The 16,501-nt window shown below is 33.0% G+C and overlaps 2 protein-coding genes and 3 non-coding genes across 6 annotated transcripts; 2 read left to right on the top strand and 3 right to left on the bottom strand.

Moving 5' to 3' along the window:
• The first annotated feature begins 6,249 nt into the window (after positions 1–6,249).
• TRNAE-UUC (transfer RNA glutamic acid (anticodon UUC)) lies at positions 6,250–6,321 on the top strand. Its single transcript has one exon. It is a non-coding gene; the product is annotated as a tRNA-Glu (tRNA).
• A 187-nt stretch (positions 6,322–6,508) lies between these two features.
• Positions 6,509–10,746, bottom strand: LOC130935758 (uncharacterized). 2 transcript variants are annotated; one of them, XM_057865641.1, is made up of 12 exons: positions 10,579–10,746; positions 10,046–10,198; positions 9,829–9,948; positions 9,648–9,756; positions 8,934–9,185; positions 8,743–8,855; positions 8,535–8,599; positions 7,914–8,164; positions 7,689–7,845; positions 7,217–7,257; positions 6,951–7,130; positions 6,509–6,854 (listed from the first exon to the last, which is right to left on the bottom strand). In XM_057865641.1, exons 2-11 carry the CDS (start codon positions 10,148–10,150, stop codon positions 6,979–6,981), a joined length of 1,365 nt encoding a protein of 454 aa, XP_057721624.1. In that variant the 5' UTR covers positions 10,151–10,198; positions 10,579–10,746; the 3' UTR covers positions 6,509–6,854; positions 6,951–6,978. The 2 variants fall into 2 exon arrangements, with proteins under 2 accessions (XP_057721624.1, XP_057721625.1); XM_057865642.1 differs by having other exon boundaries at positions 6,957–7,130.
• Positions 10,291–10,414, bottom strand: LOC130938697 (small nucleolar RNA snoR127). The gene has a single exon (XR_009069852.1). It is a non-coding gene; the product is annotated as a small nucleolar RNA snoR127 (small nucleolar RNA).
• A 56-nt stretch (positions 10,747–10,802) lies between the features above and the next one.
• On the top strand, positions 10,803–10,874 carry TRNAE-UUC (transfer RNA glutamic acid (anticodon UUC)). Its single transcript has one exon. It is a non-coding gene; the product is annotated as a tRNA-Glu (tRNA).
• A 1,998-nt stretch (positions 10,875–12,872) lies between these two features.
• LOC130935759 (F-actin-capping protein subunit alpha) lies at positions 12,873–16,212 on the bottom strand. Its single transcript, XM_057865643.1, has 10 exons — positions 15,846–16,212; positions 15,644–15,759; positions 15,438–15,527; positions 15,193–15,257; positions 14,487–14,648; positions 14,261–14,339; positions 14,100–14,177; positions 13,851–13,925; positions 13,688–13,723; positions 12,873–13,296 (listed from the first exon to the last, which is right to left on the bottom strand). Exons 1-10 carry the CDS (start codon positions 15,952–15,954, stop codon positions 13,192–13,194), a joined length of 915 nt encoding a protein of 304 aa, XP_057721626.1. The 5' UTR covers positions 15,955–16,212; the 3' UTR covers positions 12,873–13,191.
• Positions 16,213–16,501: the final 289 nt, after the last annotated feature.

The following is a 16,501-nucleotide window of genomic DNA, read 5'->3' as shown; positions in this document are numbered from 1 at the left end:
TCACATTAGCATACTGCCTCAGCCTTAGGTGACATCAACAGATGCGGTGTTGAGAATAAATAATATGACCACAATCTAATTAATCATGTGTCAAATAATTTGTTATTGTTATTATATTAAATTGTTAATATAATAAGGTTCTTGAAATTTAAAAATTTATCATTGTAATAGTGATCATAATATTGAGAGATAAATATTTTATAATTCAATCTAAATTATTCTTGGTCATAGGATTATTAAAAAAAATATTATAATCCGAAAAGATCAATATATGTATAATGGTCTTTATTGGATGAAGTTAATAGATTATATATATAGATTGTACATATAGATATATCACCATTGAACTGACTCACTTTGAGAATTCCTAATGATTATAATTACCGCATATTTGTCAATAAGATATTCTCAAAATGAATATAGTAATAGAGTTCATTTGACTTGCGGCTATCATAGTAATAATTGACAATATATATATTTATTATACTTTGATTCCGGATACCTAATACTCTAGGATGCTAGTTGAATAGACATTGAGTATAATTTAAATACTTGTAGAATTAATGATTAGTCAATAAAGAATCTGTCAACTCTCGGTAAAGAATTTAAGCTCTATGATTATAATGACTGGGATGAATAAAATCTTGGTCAAGAGGATTGAATGAATGAAGAAATGAGTTTCTTAAGTCATTCACGGTTCATTATAATAATGGTAACAAGTTAGAGTTTGAAAATTAAACCATACTCTAAGGGTTAACCAATAGTTAAAAAGATGGAAGGAATTATATTTTATTCTTCTCGAATTCTTAGTAAAAATATATTACTTCATACTATCGGGTCGTTAAGGAATGTTGCTAGACGTCAATCTTGGTTAATAAATTTAGTATGACTAATTTACTACCCGCGTATTAGAGGTGGACATGGAGCTTCTAATGCTACGTGGAGGCGTGTGCGACAGCGAATGACAGTGGTGTTTGGCTCATTAGACTTATAAAGATAAGACATGGAGGATGGATTAATCGATGAGGTGAGAAAGTATGAAAGTAGTGACAAAAAATGACGGAGAAAAATTGTAAAAAATACGGTGATTTTACTAGAAGAAAAACAACTTATCATTTTAAAGGAAGATACCATGACTCTGATACCATATTAGAAAGGTAAGAGAGAGCTGTAGAAAAAAAATTTGTGTGTAATCAAGTTGTATGAGAATGATACAATATACAAAGATATTTATAAGTGTTAAGAGAATCAAAATAATAAAAACGTAATATCTTACAATAAATATTCAAATATACTAAATAATTCTAATAATGAATGCTATTGATCCTAATATTTTTTCATGCACAAAAATCTTGTTAGGATGCTCAAAAAATATATAATAACTATTCAACCATTAAAATGATGAGTTTGTAAATTATAACGATCCAACTTCTAGCATATCATAATCACACTAAAAACTAAGCGTTACTAACTTGTTTTTCTTAACTTTAGCTAGTATTTATTATATGAGCCTGATTCGTTATAAAAATGTAGTTATGTTGCGAGGTTGTTTTTTGAAAATGTCTAGTTTTATACGCAAAAATATTTAAAGATAAAATCACAGGTAATAATAAATGAAACAGTTATAAACAACTAGACATATATACATCTCAAAGCAATTAACGACACTCAGTTATCCAGCTCTTCGTTATGATACTCCTAGAAGTAGCTAGATAATAACTATATACATATACATACAACATCACGGACTCTGACCTATCCAAGAAATCCTTAAGTTGGCACCCAAGCTAGCCGAACCTCTATACTCACCTAATCTCTCTACACTACAAAAGCAATGAAAAGACATTCTAGGTCTTTAAAACTTGGGACAAGCTGAATGTCATCAAAAGCAAAATATTGCCCACTACTCCTCTGCACGAGCATACATCATCTCTGGATCGTCGGTGCTCCATATCAAAGGGAAAAAAGGGTAAGAACTTGGGAGTTCTTAGTAAGGTTGGGGTTGTTAGTAGATTTCTTTTATTCTTTGAGGTTTAACAAACAAATAGTAGAATACAGAGAAATATTATACAATCAAAGAATACAAAACAACACCACGTATCGATTTGTCCTGTGCAAGTCATGAGCTCATGTATCAGTTTACACCCTGCAACTCAACATTATCTGAGAACAAGTCCCAGATATGACTTTTTCGTTGCATCAGTTGCATTTAAGTCGTATGGCTGAAGCCACATCAATTGACTTTAAGTTGTATGGCGTAAACCACATCAGTTGACTTTAATATAAATATGCATACCCCTGAAAAACAGTTCTTAGTTGTAGGCGTCCCTACTATACGTTTGACTTCAAAGCCCAAAATCGACATTCACCTTTCCTTTGTCCTTTTTTGTAACCCTTTTTTCTATTTCTTCTGTTTTTCTTTCTTAGTCTTTCCTTTTGGTTGTCAATTCTCAATCTGTTTTTGTTTATTCATGGCTTTGTCTTTTCTTCTTTTTGCTCTCTTTTAATGTCTTAACTAATATTTATTTTTTCTTCTTGTCTCACTTTAGGTCTTTTATGAAGAGAACCTCTAGGTTCTAGACTTTGAATGATCTTTTTACGTCTTTTACTTTAATTACTTTTATGTCTTCATTTTTTACTTTAATTCATTTTATATTCTTTAACTTTTAACTATTAATCTTTAACCTCAAGAATTTAATTATTTGTATTCTAATCCCTAAACTTTGATTAATTATATTTTAACCCTTTAACTCATTACCTTTTTATCTTTGAATTTTTCACTAAATTATATATTTTTTTAGTTATTTATGAAATTTCATTAATTTGTGCTAAGGTGATTAGCGACAATGATGGGCACTCAGCGCTTCAAGTCACAATGTTTGGTGTTTAGCATCCAAATTGACACTCAGTACCTTAGAAGCGTGAAATTTTGTCACAAGACACAGGCGCCTAGCGCTCAACACTGGGCACCCAGGACTACATATTGTGGGGCACTCAGCACCCATGGTATTTTAAGGAGTGGGCGCCCAACGCCCATGTATTTGTCAAGGGAGGGCGCTCGGCGCCCTGCTGTGTAAATGGATTGGGTGCTCAGCGCCCATAAATTTCAATTCCATGAGATTTTAGGGGACGGTACCTAGCATTCAATATTCCAGCCACGAAATATACGTTAAAACATTATGTAAATACTTAGTTTCAAGCATCTAACAATCAACCATCATTCAGGCATCAAGAACACATTCAAATCATTATTAATTTACGGAACCTTACTTCTTCGTTTTAACTTCCAAGAACTGGTTTTCTCCGAACGATTTTTAGCTCGCTTCCTTCCTAATGTTAAATCAAAGTAACTTTTAAACATATAACTCATGATGACCAAATCTTCATTATAAATTCAGGAAGAGATTTCTCACCTTTCTCAAGCTGGGATTAAGAGATTCTTGCTCTTAGAAATGTCTAAACAAGAGTTTCTAAGTAAGAACGTCAACAATGTTAAATTCTTCCATGATTTAGTTATGGTCGAACCTTCAATAAAAGCGTACAACACGATATTTTAACTCATCTTAAAAAATCGGGTACAGTTGTGAAGAGGAAAAAGAGTTAAACATTTTAATCTAATTTAAAATTTTTGTTAAAATTTTAGAACCAAATGATCAAATATGGAAGCTTAAGGAGACTACGGGAGTTTACTTGAATTTTGCTCTCTTTTTCTTTCTTTGGAAGCTCTGGAAACTAGAAGAGATTGGAAGAAGCAAGTGATTTCTCAAGATATCGTACCAAAAAGTTAAAAGAAGCAAGAGGTGGCTGAAGCATGGGGGCATGGGTTTCGAGAAGTGATTCAAAATTTTAATAATAAAATATTATTAAAGAGTTAATTACTAAAGTTAGATAAAGCATATCACTAATAATTATATTCCTAAAGTAAATATATGAACTATTAGTATAAATGATACTAATAACAAGAGTGTTAGTATTAATTTGTGTCCGTAAATTTTTAGACTCGATTATTATGTTATTATTATAAAATATCACTATAATAAAATATTAATATGTTAAAATATTTTTATCTTAAAATATTATTATAATAAAATATTATTATTTATTTTTTTGCTTATTCGAAATCAATTCGTCAAATAGAATCTAACGTATCACTTAGATTTTGCAAATTCCTAAAATATGAAACTCAAAAAGTCCATTACTAGAAATATAAGTTGTTACATAAATAATTTATGTTAATTTTTATTTCTACCATTAATTCAAAAATTATTTCTAACATCAATAAAATATCTTAAAATTTATAATTATTACGTCATAAGAGTATAACTCAAAAACATATCCAGATCTATGTCATTGACTTTTGAGATGTTGTTCTTAGCTTGTAGTTATTCTTTGATGACAGAACCTAATTTTGACCCTTGTGACTTGTGGATTATGGACACACTACACTTTTATTGTTTCTAGTGATTTTTGAGTCATGGACACACCGTACTTCCACTGCTCTTAGTTTTTTTTTTTTTTCATTGATGACATAGAGAATTAATTGTTGTATTGAGTAAGAGTCCGTTTGGGAAGTAGTAGAAGTTACTTTTTTTTTAACTTTTAGATTATGAAAAGTCATAATCTATGTGTTTGGCACTATTTTAAAAAATTTTTTTAACTTCCCAAAAAGTTAATTTGCAACTTTTTGAAGAAGTAGAAATATATGACTTCTTACTTCTCGATAAGTCATTCTACCACTTACTTAAAAAAATTAATTTTAAAACAAAAAAATTTACTTTCCTTCTTGATTCTATGAAAAATACTGACTCTTCATCACCATTTTCACATAAGGTCTGCTAGAAGCACTGGCATTCCACATCATTCTCACGCAATGTTCCAAGTCTCACTATCTTTACGTAATGAAACATCTGATGGAAGTATTGATCCTCCACCATATTTTCAGACAATATTACATCTGAACAACTTACTGCATATATTCCTTCTAAATATTTTTTTATCATTTTATCACTATTTTTTATTATTAAATTTGTATTCAAGTGTGGTATGAAATTTCAGTTTTAATTTTATTTTTTTCATATATAATTTTATAGCTTATTATTATTTTTATAGTTAATTATAACAAGTTCTTGACTTCAGTAAAGGAGAAGAGAGTTCTAATAGGAATAAAAATAAAAAATAAAAACAGCAATAAAATATACATTGACACACATTTTATATTTATTTTTTATTTTCACCTACCATATCATACACAATATTAGTGATTAGGTTATGTAAAATCAACATTCAACATTGAAAAGTATTTGTTATCATCGTTATTTTAATATTTATTCTCTTTTGTAAAAAAAAAAATTATCTTTTGAGTTATTTATCCAAACGCTACAACTTTAAAATAAGTACTTTTATAACTAAAAATCCAAATACAAAATAACTTATTTATAAGCTACTATTAATAAAAGTCTTTATGTTTTAAGCTCATTTTTCAAAAGAACTTATTTAAGTTATTTACCCAAACTGAGTCTAAAAGTATTTTTTTATTATATTATTTTCTATGAAAATATAACCTCTATTATTTTTGTTCTAAAAAGAGAAGGAAGAGATACCTTTTACTTATTATTTAAAATTCTACTATTTTATTTTTTTTTATCGAATAACAACCATCATACTTAACTCACCATAATTAGAATTAGTTTTATTATTTATATGAACTATATTATTATTTTAATAAAATAACTTACAATTTTTCACTTGTTCCATATGATCACTTGAAGATCCAACAACCAAAAAATGCACTACTTTACAATACAATAATCAGATCGTTATCCTTAATTGAATTGAATTATAGCGATAAATGTCTATTAATGACATGCTTCATTTCATGTTTTACAAAATTAACTCAACTCAACTTCTATACGAAGGTTTAAATAGAGATTAAAATTGTAATTTAATATCATTTTATTATTGTTCAGCTTCTTTCTGTTAAAGCTATTTAGTTTGATGTTAATACATTCTTTTTTGTTTATAGTAAGCATTGAAGAGCAGTAATAACAAAGGAAAACAATCCCAGAAAAAAAAAAATCTCAAGTTCTCTTTTCATATAGACGAATCTAAACCTTACATAAGGTTAACAGGAATTTGGCATTCAAAACTATATATGCCTACGGAGAACACACTTATCTTTGTCGGAGGAAGCCAAGATGCTTTCATTTTTGACAAGAAAACTTTATACTATTGGCTTTAAAAATCAATAATTCCGTTGTCGTCCAGCGGTTAGGATGTCTGGCTTTCACCCAGGAGACCCGGGTTCGATTCCCGGCAACGGAAATTGCTTTTTGTCTTTTCTAAAACTTGTTTGTCAATCTGATTTTTATTTTTATCTTATACCTTGACCTTTGGGAAATGAAATACTTGTGTGGTTTATCCTTTTAATGAAATAAATTCGGAAATGCGCCATCGAATGCATTAGTCGATGCATAATATAATTTTTATCAAGTGTGAGAAAGCACGAAAGTTGAAGATAGTGATGTTTCTTTGAATTGTAGTTAAGTTTTTTGGGAGTAATAGCTACAAACAAACGTTAACTCTTTGCTGCTATACACAAATAATGTCAAAAATAAAATAAAATACAACCCTCCTAAGATACTCAGAGAAGCAGGGTGCAGCATGGTAAAGAAAACCAACCCTAAGAATCATTCGATACAAAAGGAACATGTCGCTGTCAACACTGACTTGTGAGTATATTTACTTCCCAAATCCTAGTTCTTTTGATACTTCTCTCGCCAAGATGAACTTTAAAGTATCATGTCACGAAAATAAGGTTCTGGCGTTCGGCTGAGTGGAAGCTTCCACCAAAGATCCTGCAAATGAAGTGTAACTGGCTCAAATTGAAAAACTTCAAGAGATAAAGCATGTTACAAAATAAAGCATGAGCAATAACCAAGATAATGGTGGACCTTTACTCTTATCTGAGAGGTTACTATTCTAAACTTCTTCATAATATGGTGGTGTTGCTTGGATGTACTGCTCATTCTCATCCCCATCCCCATCCCCATCATCTTCATCATCCTCTTCAGCCCCTACCCAATTACTTTGGTGATGCTGTGAAAACCCTCGATCATTATTCTGTGCCACATCTGGATAAATGTATTAATTAATATCTTAGTTACTGGAGGACAATAATTTTATTAGTTTTTGTTATTAGCCACTCCAATGAACCAACCTTGTGGCCCGTGTGCATGATCCATTTTAGTTGGTAGGCAGCTAATTCATCAGTCAGGGTAAAGACCGACAAGTGATAACTGATAAGTACACTACACATAACCGCTACAAGCGCTTCAGTGAGTGGTTGAGTTGAGGCTTTGAAGAGATGAAAGTATTGAAATAGTAAAATGGATTCAAACCCTTCTCCAAAACCACAACTCAAACACAAAGTGAAAGTACTCGACATGCAACTAAACAATTATAAAAATAAAAGCTTCACCAGACGGTAAACCAAGAAAAAGAAACAAAAGAAAACAGAAAACTTCATTCACTTTCTGGTTCAGTCCAAAACTTGTAACTTCCGTATAATAGATCCTACCAGATAGCAGATGGTATGAAATGCGGCACTTTTAACATCAGTGACAAAAAAAATGCAAAGACAATAAATTGTGATGCTAATATATTTAGAAAAGTATCAACATCAAGGATACGAATTAGATTCAATGGGATTATTTCCAGCAGGTAATGGTTCTCTTGAAATTTGCATTCTACTGATTCTTTGAATTTCTCTTTGTTCGTTATCATTCAAAACTGTTTCTGCCTGTGCTTGCCTTTCCTCCGAAGCACCTATGTTCTTCATGGCGCTTCCTGAAAAATGGACATGCCAATGAGAATTTATATCAAACACATACAATCCATCTCAGTATTTAGGTTACCTGAGAGGTCGGACCATATACGGGTGTGGTCAGATGGAAGCTCAGACGCATTTGATCTGCAGTTCTCTTGCTGCATGTGAGATTCATTTCTTTCTTCATTTTGAGCATTTGTTCTGGTGGCCACTTGTGGAGGTTCTGCGGCAGCACCTTCATGAAGCTGGGATGTTAACATTGTTGCCAGTACAAGGGTACCATCAAAATTTGAGTGGGACCCATCTTCCAAACCAAAGTATGGTGCCATAAGAATAGGCCTGCTCAAAGACATTACCATTCGAGAACAGAGATTAATAACACACCATAACCATAACTAATTAGTCCTTGAACAAAATATGGAAAGCAAGAAGAATATTTTTTTGTCCCGTTTTTACATCAAAACCACTAACATGTTACTCCTATTTAAAGATCTAGAGAAGTTTGTTTCTGTGCATTTACCAACGTGCATGTATTTGCAGCCCAATAACAGACTGGCATGAATAATGACTACGAAGCAATACACATAACTTTGAATGAAGAGGCATTCCATCTCATTCTTAGGAACGTTTTTGGCACAAATCAGACAACTTATTCCTTATGTGAAGAAAATGACAAGGATAACTTGTGTCATATACTAAAACATCTTACTCGCCAGCTTTCTCAAAATGTAAGTGGATGTCAAGTTCACAACCCTCGCAAAATGAAAGAAATGCCTGCAGTGTGACGAGGAGCAACACAATGCATTAAAAGGGAAAAAAAGTACTAAAATCAGCCCTTAGAAGAGAAAGAAAAAAGGGGGGGGGGGGGTCCTCTGTCATTACAGGACAACAATCCAGATTGCAGGTAACTTGCTAACCTTCAGTTCTTTTACACTGAAAGTTACATCAATTGGGTCTCCAGTATGAAAATACTGCACAAATTCCTCCTTAGGATCTATCCACAGTTGGGTATGGAGCGACGCGTCATTGTCTGCCACAAAATCGTCATAAATAAACATATAGGTTTTTAAAAGCTAGCTAGAAATTACAAAATGTAAATCTTCGTTACCTTTTGTAGGGTCATTATAACTTCGCAATTCAACAGCCTTCCCTCCAATTTCATTTGCAGCATCTGGAGGTAGAGAAGCAGGTTCTGTTGCTATGATGGTGATCTCTTGAAGAGATGATTGAAAATTACCTAGTAACCTGTTCAGATCTCGTGGTCTCACGATAAAGTTGCTTGGAAACTTTTGCCGATCAAGGGATAAGTGCTGTATGTCAGGTTCAACATTGCAAGTAATCCAATAGGTTTTCCTCATACCTGCAGTTTATAGATAACTTTAAAAATGTTCAAAGGGTCAAATATATGTGACTTGTTGAATGAGAGATGGATATACCTATCAGAATGTACAGTACCCCAAATGGTTATCACTCGATTCCATAGAAGGACATATATAATAGGACGCCCTTGAGTTCATTGTTTTCAAAGAAGTTGCTGCTATACAATTTTAAATTTTTTAAAATGCCATATTATTATTTGATTTTGTTGATATATTAAATAAGCCACAGAAAAATTATCTTAAAGCAGAGAGTCAATTCCATAACAATTAAAATATCAACTGGAAACTGTGGGCAACATCAATTTAGAGACCTAAGACTACAGTATCAAGCTTTTTACAAAAGACAAGTAAATGACTAGTCTCCCGTGATAACCCAAACTAAATTCTATAGCAATCAGTGGCTGAAATCCAAATATGGCGCAATATTAATCGAGCAAGTTTACCACTGTAGCAATCCAATATCCATTGCACCTTGGGAGCATCCGGATCAGGTAGTTTCACGGTCAAACGATCAATATTCGAAATAGGTGTCCTAAGCACAGAACAAACAGCCTAATCAAACTATGTGAGTGATGATTCTCTGTTTGCAAAGCCCATTCAAAACAACCAAAAATGAATCCTCACCTTCAAAAGCACACTACATTGCACGGGGTTACTAGAAACCGTATAGACGTCAAAGAAGCCAGGTCTGAACGTGATGGATTGATACGCAGAACGCGATGAATTAATAGTGTGGAAAAGAAGCTGCAACAACAAATTAGCAGCGAAATCTGAGTACCAAATGTGGCTGGAAAGCCCTAAAAGACTAAAATACAGGGAGCTTTGGTAAAGGTTGTGTTACCTGAGAGGAAGAGGCTTGAATTGCGAGCTCATTTCCAATCCGAGAGAGACAAGTGATGCATCGCGAAAAGGTTTTGAGACTGTTATCGCCCAAAGTGAACTCCATTTTCGTCTTTGATCTCACAAAGCAGAATGAGGGAGGAACGCTGGGAATCTATAACAGTGATAATAACAAATTATGTATGCGTTGGATTGATAATAAAGAAGAAATCAAATTCAAAACCTTCGATACTGTGGTGTGGTGGTTCTAGTCAGGAAACAGATACACCAATCTCCGTTGATGATCATCACACATTGATTATGCGCTTCAACATAAAACAGAATTATGGAGCACATCAACGTCTGATTTGGCTAATTCGCATCATTCCAGTAACCACCACACACCACACCAGACGAGACAACGCTCAGCATTTTTCTATTAATTTCAGACTTAAATTCAATAATCAATACGGTTACTGATTACCGAAAATTCAGGTAGGAAAGCAAAAATGAAAGGATACTGCAACAGATAAATAGACATGAATGTTTGCTTACTTGTGGAACATAACCAGCGTTGACTATGTAGATATGACATTCAACATTGACTAGGCAAAGCAACCAGCAAACATGCCTTCATCCCAAACAAAGCCAGATGAAACGACTACGAGTAACAGCGAAAGTGGTACTATAAACCCTAGACCACCAGTAAACCCTGGAATGGACTGAACGCGATTTCATACACGCATAAGTTAATAAAACCACAATATAATGTCAGTAAATCCGTTGTCGTCCAGCGGTTAGGATATCTGGCTTTCACCCAGGAGACCCGGGTTCGATTCCCGGCAACGGAAATTTTTAATAAAATTTATTGAAAACAACAAAAGTAATTAAAAATGAAAAGTTAATTGACTGATTTCATGTCTAAACTAATAACATAATGAAGCTCATTTGAAGGCCCATTTTCGCTAACAGTATATGCGAAAATAAAAAATTAAATCTTTTTATATTTTCTAGCACAATCACCAAAACCATAAAAATATGATTTTTACAAACTTTCACCGCGAAAATAAAACTAAATACACAAATTGATAAATTTCTGTATTCCGATTTAAACTGATAAATAAAAAAAATTTATTTAATTAAAATCTCCTCCAAAATATTACTATATTAAATAAAAATATGCAAATACATTTATACTTCACTTTTGCCTTTAACAACTTTTTTATTATTCTAGAAATCTTTATAAAGAACTGATATTCTATTAAAAAAATAATTTATCAAATTTAAAATTTAATTATCTGATAATAAAATTTATTAAAAATAACAAAATTAATCTATTTAAAAAAATAATTCTCAAAAATTTTAAAATAATAAAAATTATTAGAAATTAAAAGATCAAATCTAAAATATTATTAAGATTAATATTTTTTGGTGACTGAAAATGAAAAAAAGAAACAAAAAAGAAAAGAAAAAAAACAAATTAATTGATTGATTTCGTGTCAGACGTGTCTAAACTCTAAACTAATAAGATAATATGGCTCATTTTTTTTTATTGTTTTAGAGAACGTGTTATGCATAAATATGGATGATGGAGTGTTTTTAAATAATATGGAAATGATTTTTTTTAATTTAAAAATATAAATGGGAGACAGGTTTTGGAAGGTATGAAAAACCGAAGTTTCGATTTATAGAGTGACAAATTTAAATTTGGAGGGTTGCAAATAGGAGCATCCGATTTGAAGTTTTTTTTTTTTTTTTTTTTTTTTTGAAGGTTAAAAAATCGGTGAGTCCGTTTTAAGGTTTTAAAAAATAAAAAAAAATTAAAAAACCCAATTAGGTGGGTCAATTTTGTGTCTTCCCTAAATCAGATTAGTCTGATTTGTTTCGGACCGTTTTTTAAATTTCACACCCCAAGATAACACACAATAAGCCAATAACTTCGTATAACACCAAGTTTTTTAAATTTTGTGTCTTGTCCATGCAGCAACTCATTGGCCAGTGGCAAACCCTTAAATGGAACTCAGTATCGCGACGGATTAGTCCTTGACCTGTCAGGTTGGGAGATACCGTGGAAAACCAAAAAAAAAAAACTCATATAATTTGCACTGTCTTCGAGGTAGCTATTCTAGCCATATGATCAGCAACATAGTTTGCCAATCAAACTAATGTTTGCTTTCCGATTCCAATTCATAGTTCTTGATTTAGATGCATGAGCCACTTTCTATAATAGTATTATCACTTTGTCTTCTATGCACCATTGAAGAAATCTCCAAATAATCCGTTCTACAGAGTACCTCACGAAAACCATAATCCCTTCCAAATAGCATGAAGCCCCGCATGCAGAACATTGACTTTCTCTAACTTTCTCCGCACAAACTTTCAACCAATTCCCATCCGAGTTGCAAATAATACAACCAAAATCCATAATACCATTTAATCAAATATTAATTGAGACTAATTTAAATATGGATTTTTCTATCTAGGGCACATATTAAATTTACAAATAAAAAAAATTTTCATTAAAAATATAAAAAATTTAAAATTTCAATATATTTATTTTGCATCCATTAAATAAAAATATTTAAAGCTTTCAATTAATGGTAAACTTATCATATACTCCTAGAACAAGTGTTAACTAAACCCTTTAAATATTTAGTCTTTATGCTCCAAATAGTCGTAATTAAATTCTTCAATGTTCTGCTTAAGAAAAACACTAAAAGCTGAAGCTCTAGTATATCTTACTTTTTTCAGAACTTAATTCATTATTAGGAATTTTTTTTCTCTTTATCGCAGGATCACATAACCAGAGATTGTACCATAACTCTCTAAAATAGCAGAACTGCAGAAGGTTATATAGCCAGCTTCTTGTAATTTCGAATTGTCGGTGACGGAAAGTTCTTACATCTGATTGTGGGGAACAATTAATAGCTGGAATCAAGCGTCAAATCTTTTTTACTGCTATACAAATGCTATCAAAAAAGGAATTACAGTACAATACACCTAGGGAATAGACTACGACAGTAGCAGGGTGCGGCAATTGTGGTAAAGTAAAGAAAGCCAACCCGAAGAATGATTGACCTTACCAAATTACATTAAAGTGAGTGAATACATAAGAAACTTGTCACCACTGACTTCGAGTAAACACAACTTTCATTTGTTGAGCAATATTTACTTAATGCCAAGTTCCTTTGAGACCTCTCTCGTCAAACTGAATTGCAAAGTATTATGCCACGGAAATAAGGTGCGGGTGACTGGTAGCTTCCTCCGAAGATCCTGCAAATTATTGTAATTGAAAGAGTTTAAAGATTGAGTGATTGACACATTGTTGCAACAGTTGGAAATTTAAAGTGAGACCATGAATGTCACCCAACATTGTAGATCAAAATGAATTGGTACAATTGACTAATAAAGAGGACCCACCAGACCAGAAACTAACCAGGGCAATCAAATTGGAAGGAAGGGTAGCAAGAATGTAGAGTGTTTTTGTAACAAAGTTCAGTTAAAGTTCGGTAAACATGCAGACGGTAATAGAATGCAAAGAAAAGGTCTCCTACATGGGATTGCTTTAATTGGAAACAACAATAATTATCATAGATTTGGCAGAAAGAGCCCCATCTGAGACTAAGATTAAAAAACAAATTATCTAGGAAGCCACAAAGAGTACCTTGAAAGTAGAATCAGGCAGGCTTAGATATGATGCCTGGCAAGTTAAAGTAATTTAGTACATCATCTCTAGATTCAAATTAAAATACAAAAATTAAAAATATTTTTATATAAAAAGATAAAAATAAAGAGAGACCCCAACTACAATAAAACAAAATCAGAACCTCGAGAGAAGCCATATACTCCGTTTCATGGTGACGAATAATGCCTGATATGGCAACTGCACAATCGTCAGAGGCCTGAAAAAAAAAATATAAACAGATGAACCTGGCACAAATATGAATACACAAAGAAACCAGGCCAATGGCCATGAATCATGATACAAGTACCCTGGGGATTGAAAATATACATATGTATGACATGAAGTTATAACTCACAACTAGTAAAAAGGAAGCAATTTCATTTATGGTAACCTGAAAAAGAGTTGCATCTTTGCATTCATGTTTCGCATCTAGCTGCACATTTCCTTCCTCAAAATAGTGTGCACCCACCTGAAAAATAGGACAAAGATAATCATGTATTGCAACAAGTGTACCATCTCATTCAACCCAATACATCAAATATCAGCACATACCTGTATTTTACCCTTAATTTCCACTGTTTGTTGTTCATCTTTGAACTCAACATTCCATATTGAACACCAACTTCCATTGCTATACACAAGAAAAAATGAAATATAAAATGTATCAAAATCATTAAGTCTACAGAATTCTCTTCCTTTTTTTTTTACTAGTAATGTAGAGATCAATCATCGAAATTGAAAAGCAGAGTTTGGATTCCATTCAACTAATTTCACCCACCAGAAATTTTGTGGGCTATGCCTAGCAGCAGAAATCACCACAGCAAGCTCAAAATCAGCACCTGGGCCCTCTACATCTTTCCCATTTGCACAATAGACAGAGCAAACACCTTTTGGATAAGCTTCTTCAACATATTTAAGTATTTCAGCATCCAGACTGCACCTGCACTACCAAACAACATTGTGTTGTGCAAAAAGAGAAAGGAAAGTATAAGATTCAGAAGTTATATACTCAATTTGTTTTATTCAAGAGGTTGGATGGTCCGTTCCAACCTCCTGTCTCCAAATGCTGATCAACATATTATTAATTGAAAAGCAGAACAAATAGCCAGATAATTATGATCTATCCCTTTCGGCGGGCTCCTTAATAATACTATGCAAAATCTCCATAGAACAGTTGCATGTCACCATGAATCTTTATCACAACCAGTAGTAAGCACAACAATTAAAAGGATTATAAATCAAAAATGAAGAAGAAACTTCCAGAGTCAATCTACAGCAAACAATTAACACTTTCTGAGTTGACAGAGCTAAGAGAATAAAACATTACAAAAGGAACATAGAACTATTCAGACCTTTGACAAATGAACAAATTCATTAAAACCTAACAGGGACGGTGTCTCATTCAACATTATTTATCCCCATAGTTCAGGAATTTTTTATGATCAGCATAAAATGTCTCAACCATGGAAATTGCGGAGCATTACCGATATTCTTCAATGTATGGAGATGGAAGTTCTTCATCCGCTGCAGGCCTCACGCCTGTACAAACCTGAGACATTCAACAGGCTATCATGAGAAAACACATTATACAAATTACAGAACAAATGAAACTCATGCAATAACAAATTCTCACTATTTGCTCTACACCCTAACTTGCAACGAAGTTTTCTCCCACATTTGGTGTATACAGCTCCAGACACAGTCACTCTAAGACAGAGAAGATGCTTACTTGTTTAACGTGATCGACAGTAGCCACTTGAGTAGTCCTGGGATCAAGAAACGCATTCCCTTCAAGCTCACTGAAGGAAGTAACAAGTACCTGCATGCACCTCTCAACTCTCAAGTGAGGGTTAAATGATCAATAGATTCACAGTGAAAGAAGATTCATAATAATAAAAGAAAAAAGGAAAACCCTAAGATTAGGATTGGACTTACGTCACCACTTCGGTTGGGCAATGCGAGGCAAATCAAGTGGGATTTGTTGTAAACGGGGAATGCCTCTGACGCCGCCTCATCGAACAAAACGTCGTCGTTTAGAATCGATTTCACATCTGCGCAAGCCATTTAAGAATGAACATAATTGCATATTAGAGAGAGAGAGAGAGAGAGGGAGGGAGGGAGGAAGAAGAGAAAGAACCTTTAGCGACGTATTGGATTTCACCAGGGGGAGAATTGAGAAGGAACCATTTGGCTATTTCCACCTTCTGCTTGTCACTAAGCTCTGATTCTTCTTCTTCATCCGCCATTGTATCTCTCACACAGTAACACACAAGGCAAGAAACGAATTCGAAAATCCCAAATGCGAGTTTGAGGGAAGATGGATCGAGTTCGAGGGAGGCTGTTCAGATATTAAAATCGAAAAATGCTTCCACGACATTCAGGACCGTCCACGAGGCGGGCTCCACCATCCTAATCATGACCCTTGCAGTTGCACAAGTGGGCCCCTCCTCATAGGAATAGTTTTACTTAACAAATCGTTGTGTAGTGTTAGTCTATGTGATCTGGAAAGTCTATCTGACTGCCATGGCAGCCTGAAACTTGAAATGATGTTGCATTTTGCTCGACAATCACGCTCAACCTACCATCTTTCACTCATACAGGTCAATAATTACCTTTGACCTCGCTCACGCCACAATCAAACTTGAACTTCCAAATGTTACAGTGTTACACAACTTGCTAACTCTCAAAAATACAATCATTTCTCGAAAATATTTCCTTGTTTAATGTCTTTAATCAATCAATTAAAATAAGATGCTATTACCTACATTTTTAATTACTAATAAAAACAAAAAG

This window comes from Arachis stenosperma, chromosome 6, assembly GCF_014773155.1.
Source record: "Arachis stenosperma cultivar V10309 chromosome 6, arast.V10309.gnm1.PFL2, whole genome shotgun sequence".
In the NCBI taxonomy this organism is placed as follows: domain Eukaryota; kingdom Viridiplantae; phylum Streptophyta; class Magnoliopsida; order Fabales; family Fabaceae; genus Arachis; species Arachis stenosperma.
The sequence above is the reverse complement of the archived record's forward strand: the minus strand, read 5'-3'. Positions and strand labels throughout refer to the sequence as shown.

Coding starts and splice junctions, on each gene's coding strand:
- LOC130935758 (XM_057865641.1), bottom strand. CDS start 10,150: ATGGAGTTCACTTTGGGCGATAACAGTCTCAAAACCTTTTCGCGATGC. Junction 9,757..9,828: donor AATGTAGTGTGCTTTTGAAG/GTGAGGATTCAT, acceptor TAGTTTGATTAG/GCTGTTTGTTCTGTGCTTAG. Junction 8,600..8,742: donor TCAGTGTAAAAGAACTGAAG/GTTAGCAAGTTA, acceptor GTCACACTGCAG/GCATTTCTTTCATTTTGCGA.
- LOC130935759 (XM_057865643.1), bottom strand. CDS start 15,954: ATGGCGGATGAAGAAGAAGAATCAGAGCTTAGTGACAAGCAGAAGGTG. Junction 15,258..15,437: donor CTGTCGATCACGTTAAACAA/GTAAGCATCTTC, acceptor TGAATGTCTCAG/GTTTGTACAGGCGTGAGGCC. Junction 14,340..14,486: donor CATAGCCCACAAAATTTCTG/GTGGGTGAAATT, acceptor TCTTGTGTATAG/CAATGGAAGTTGGTGTTCAA.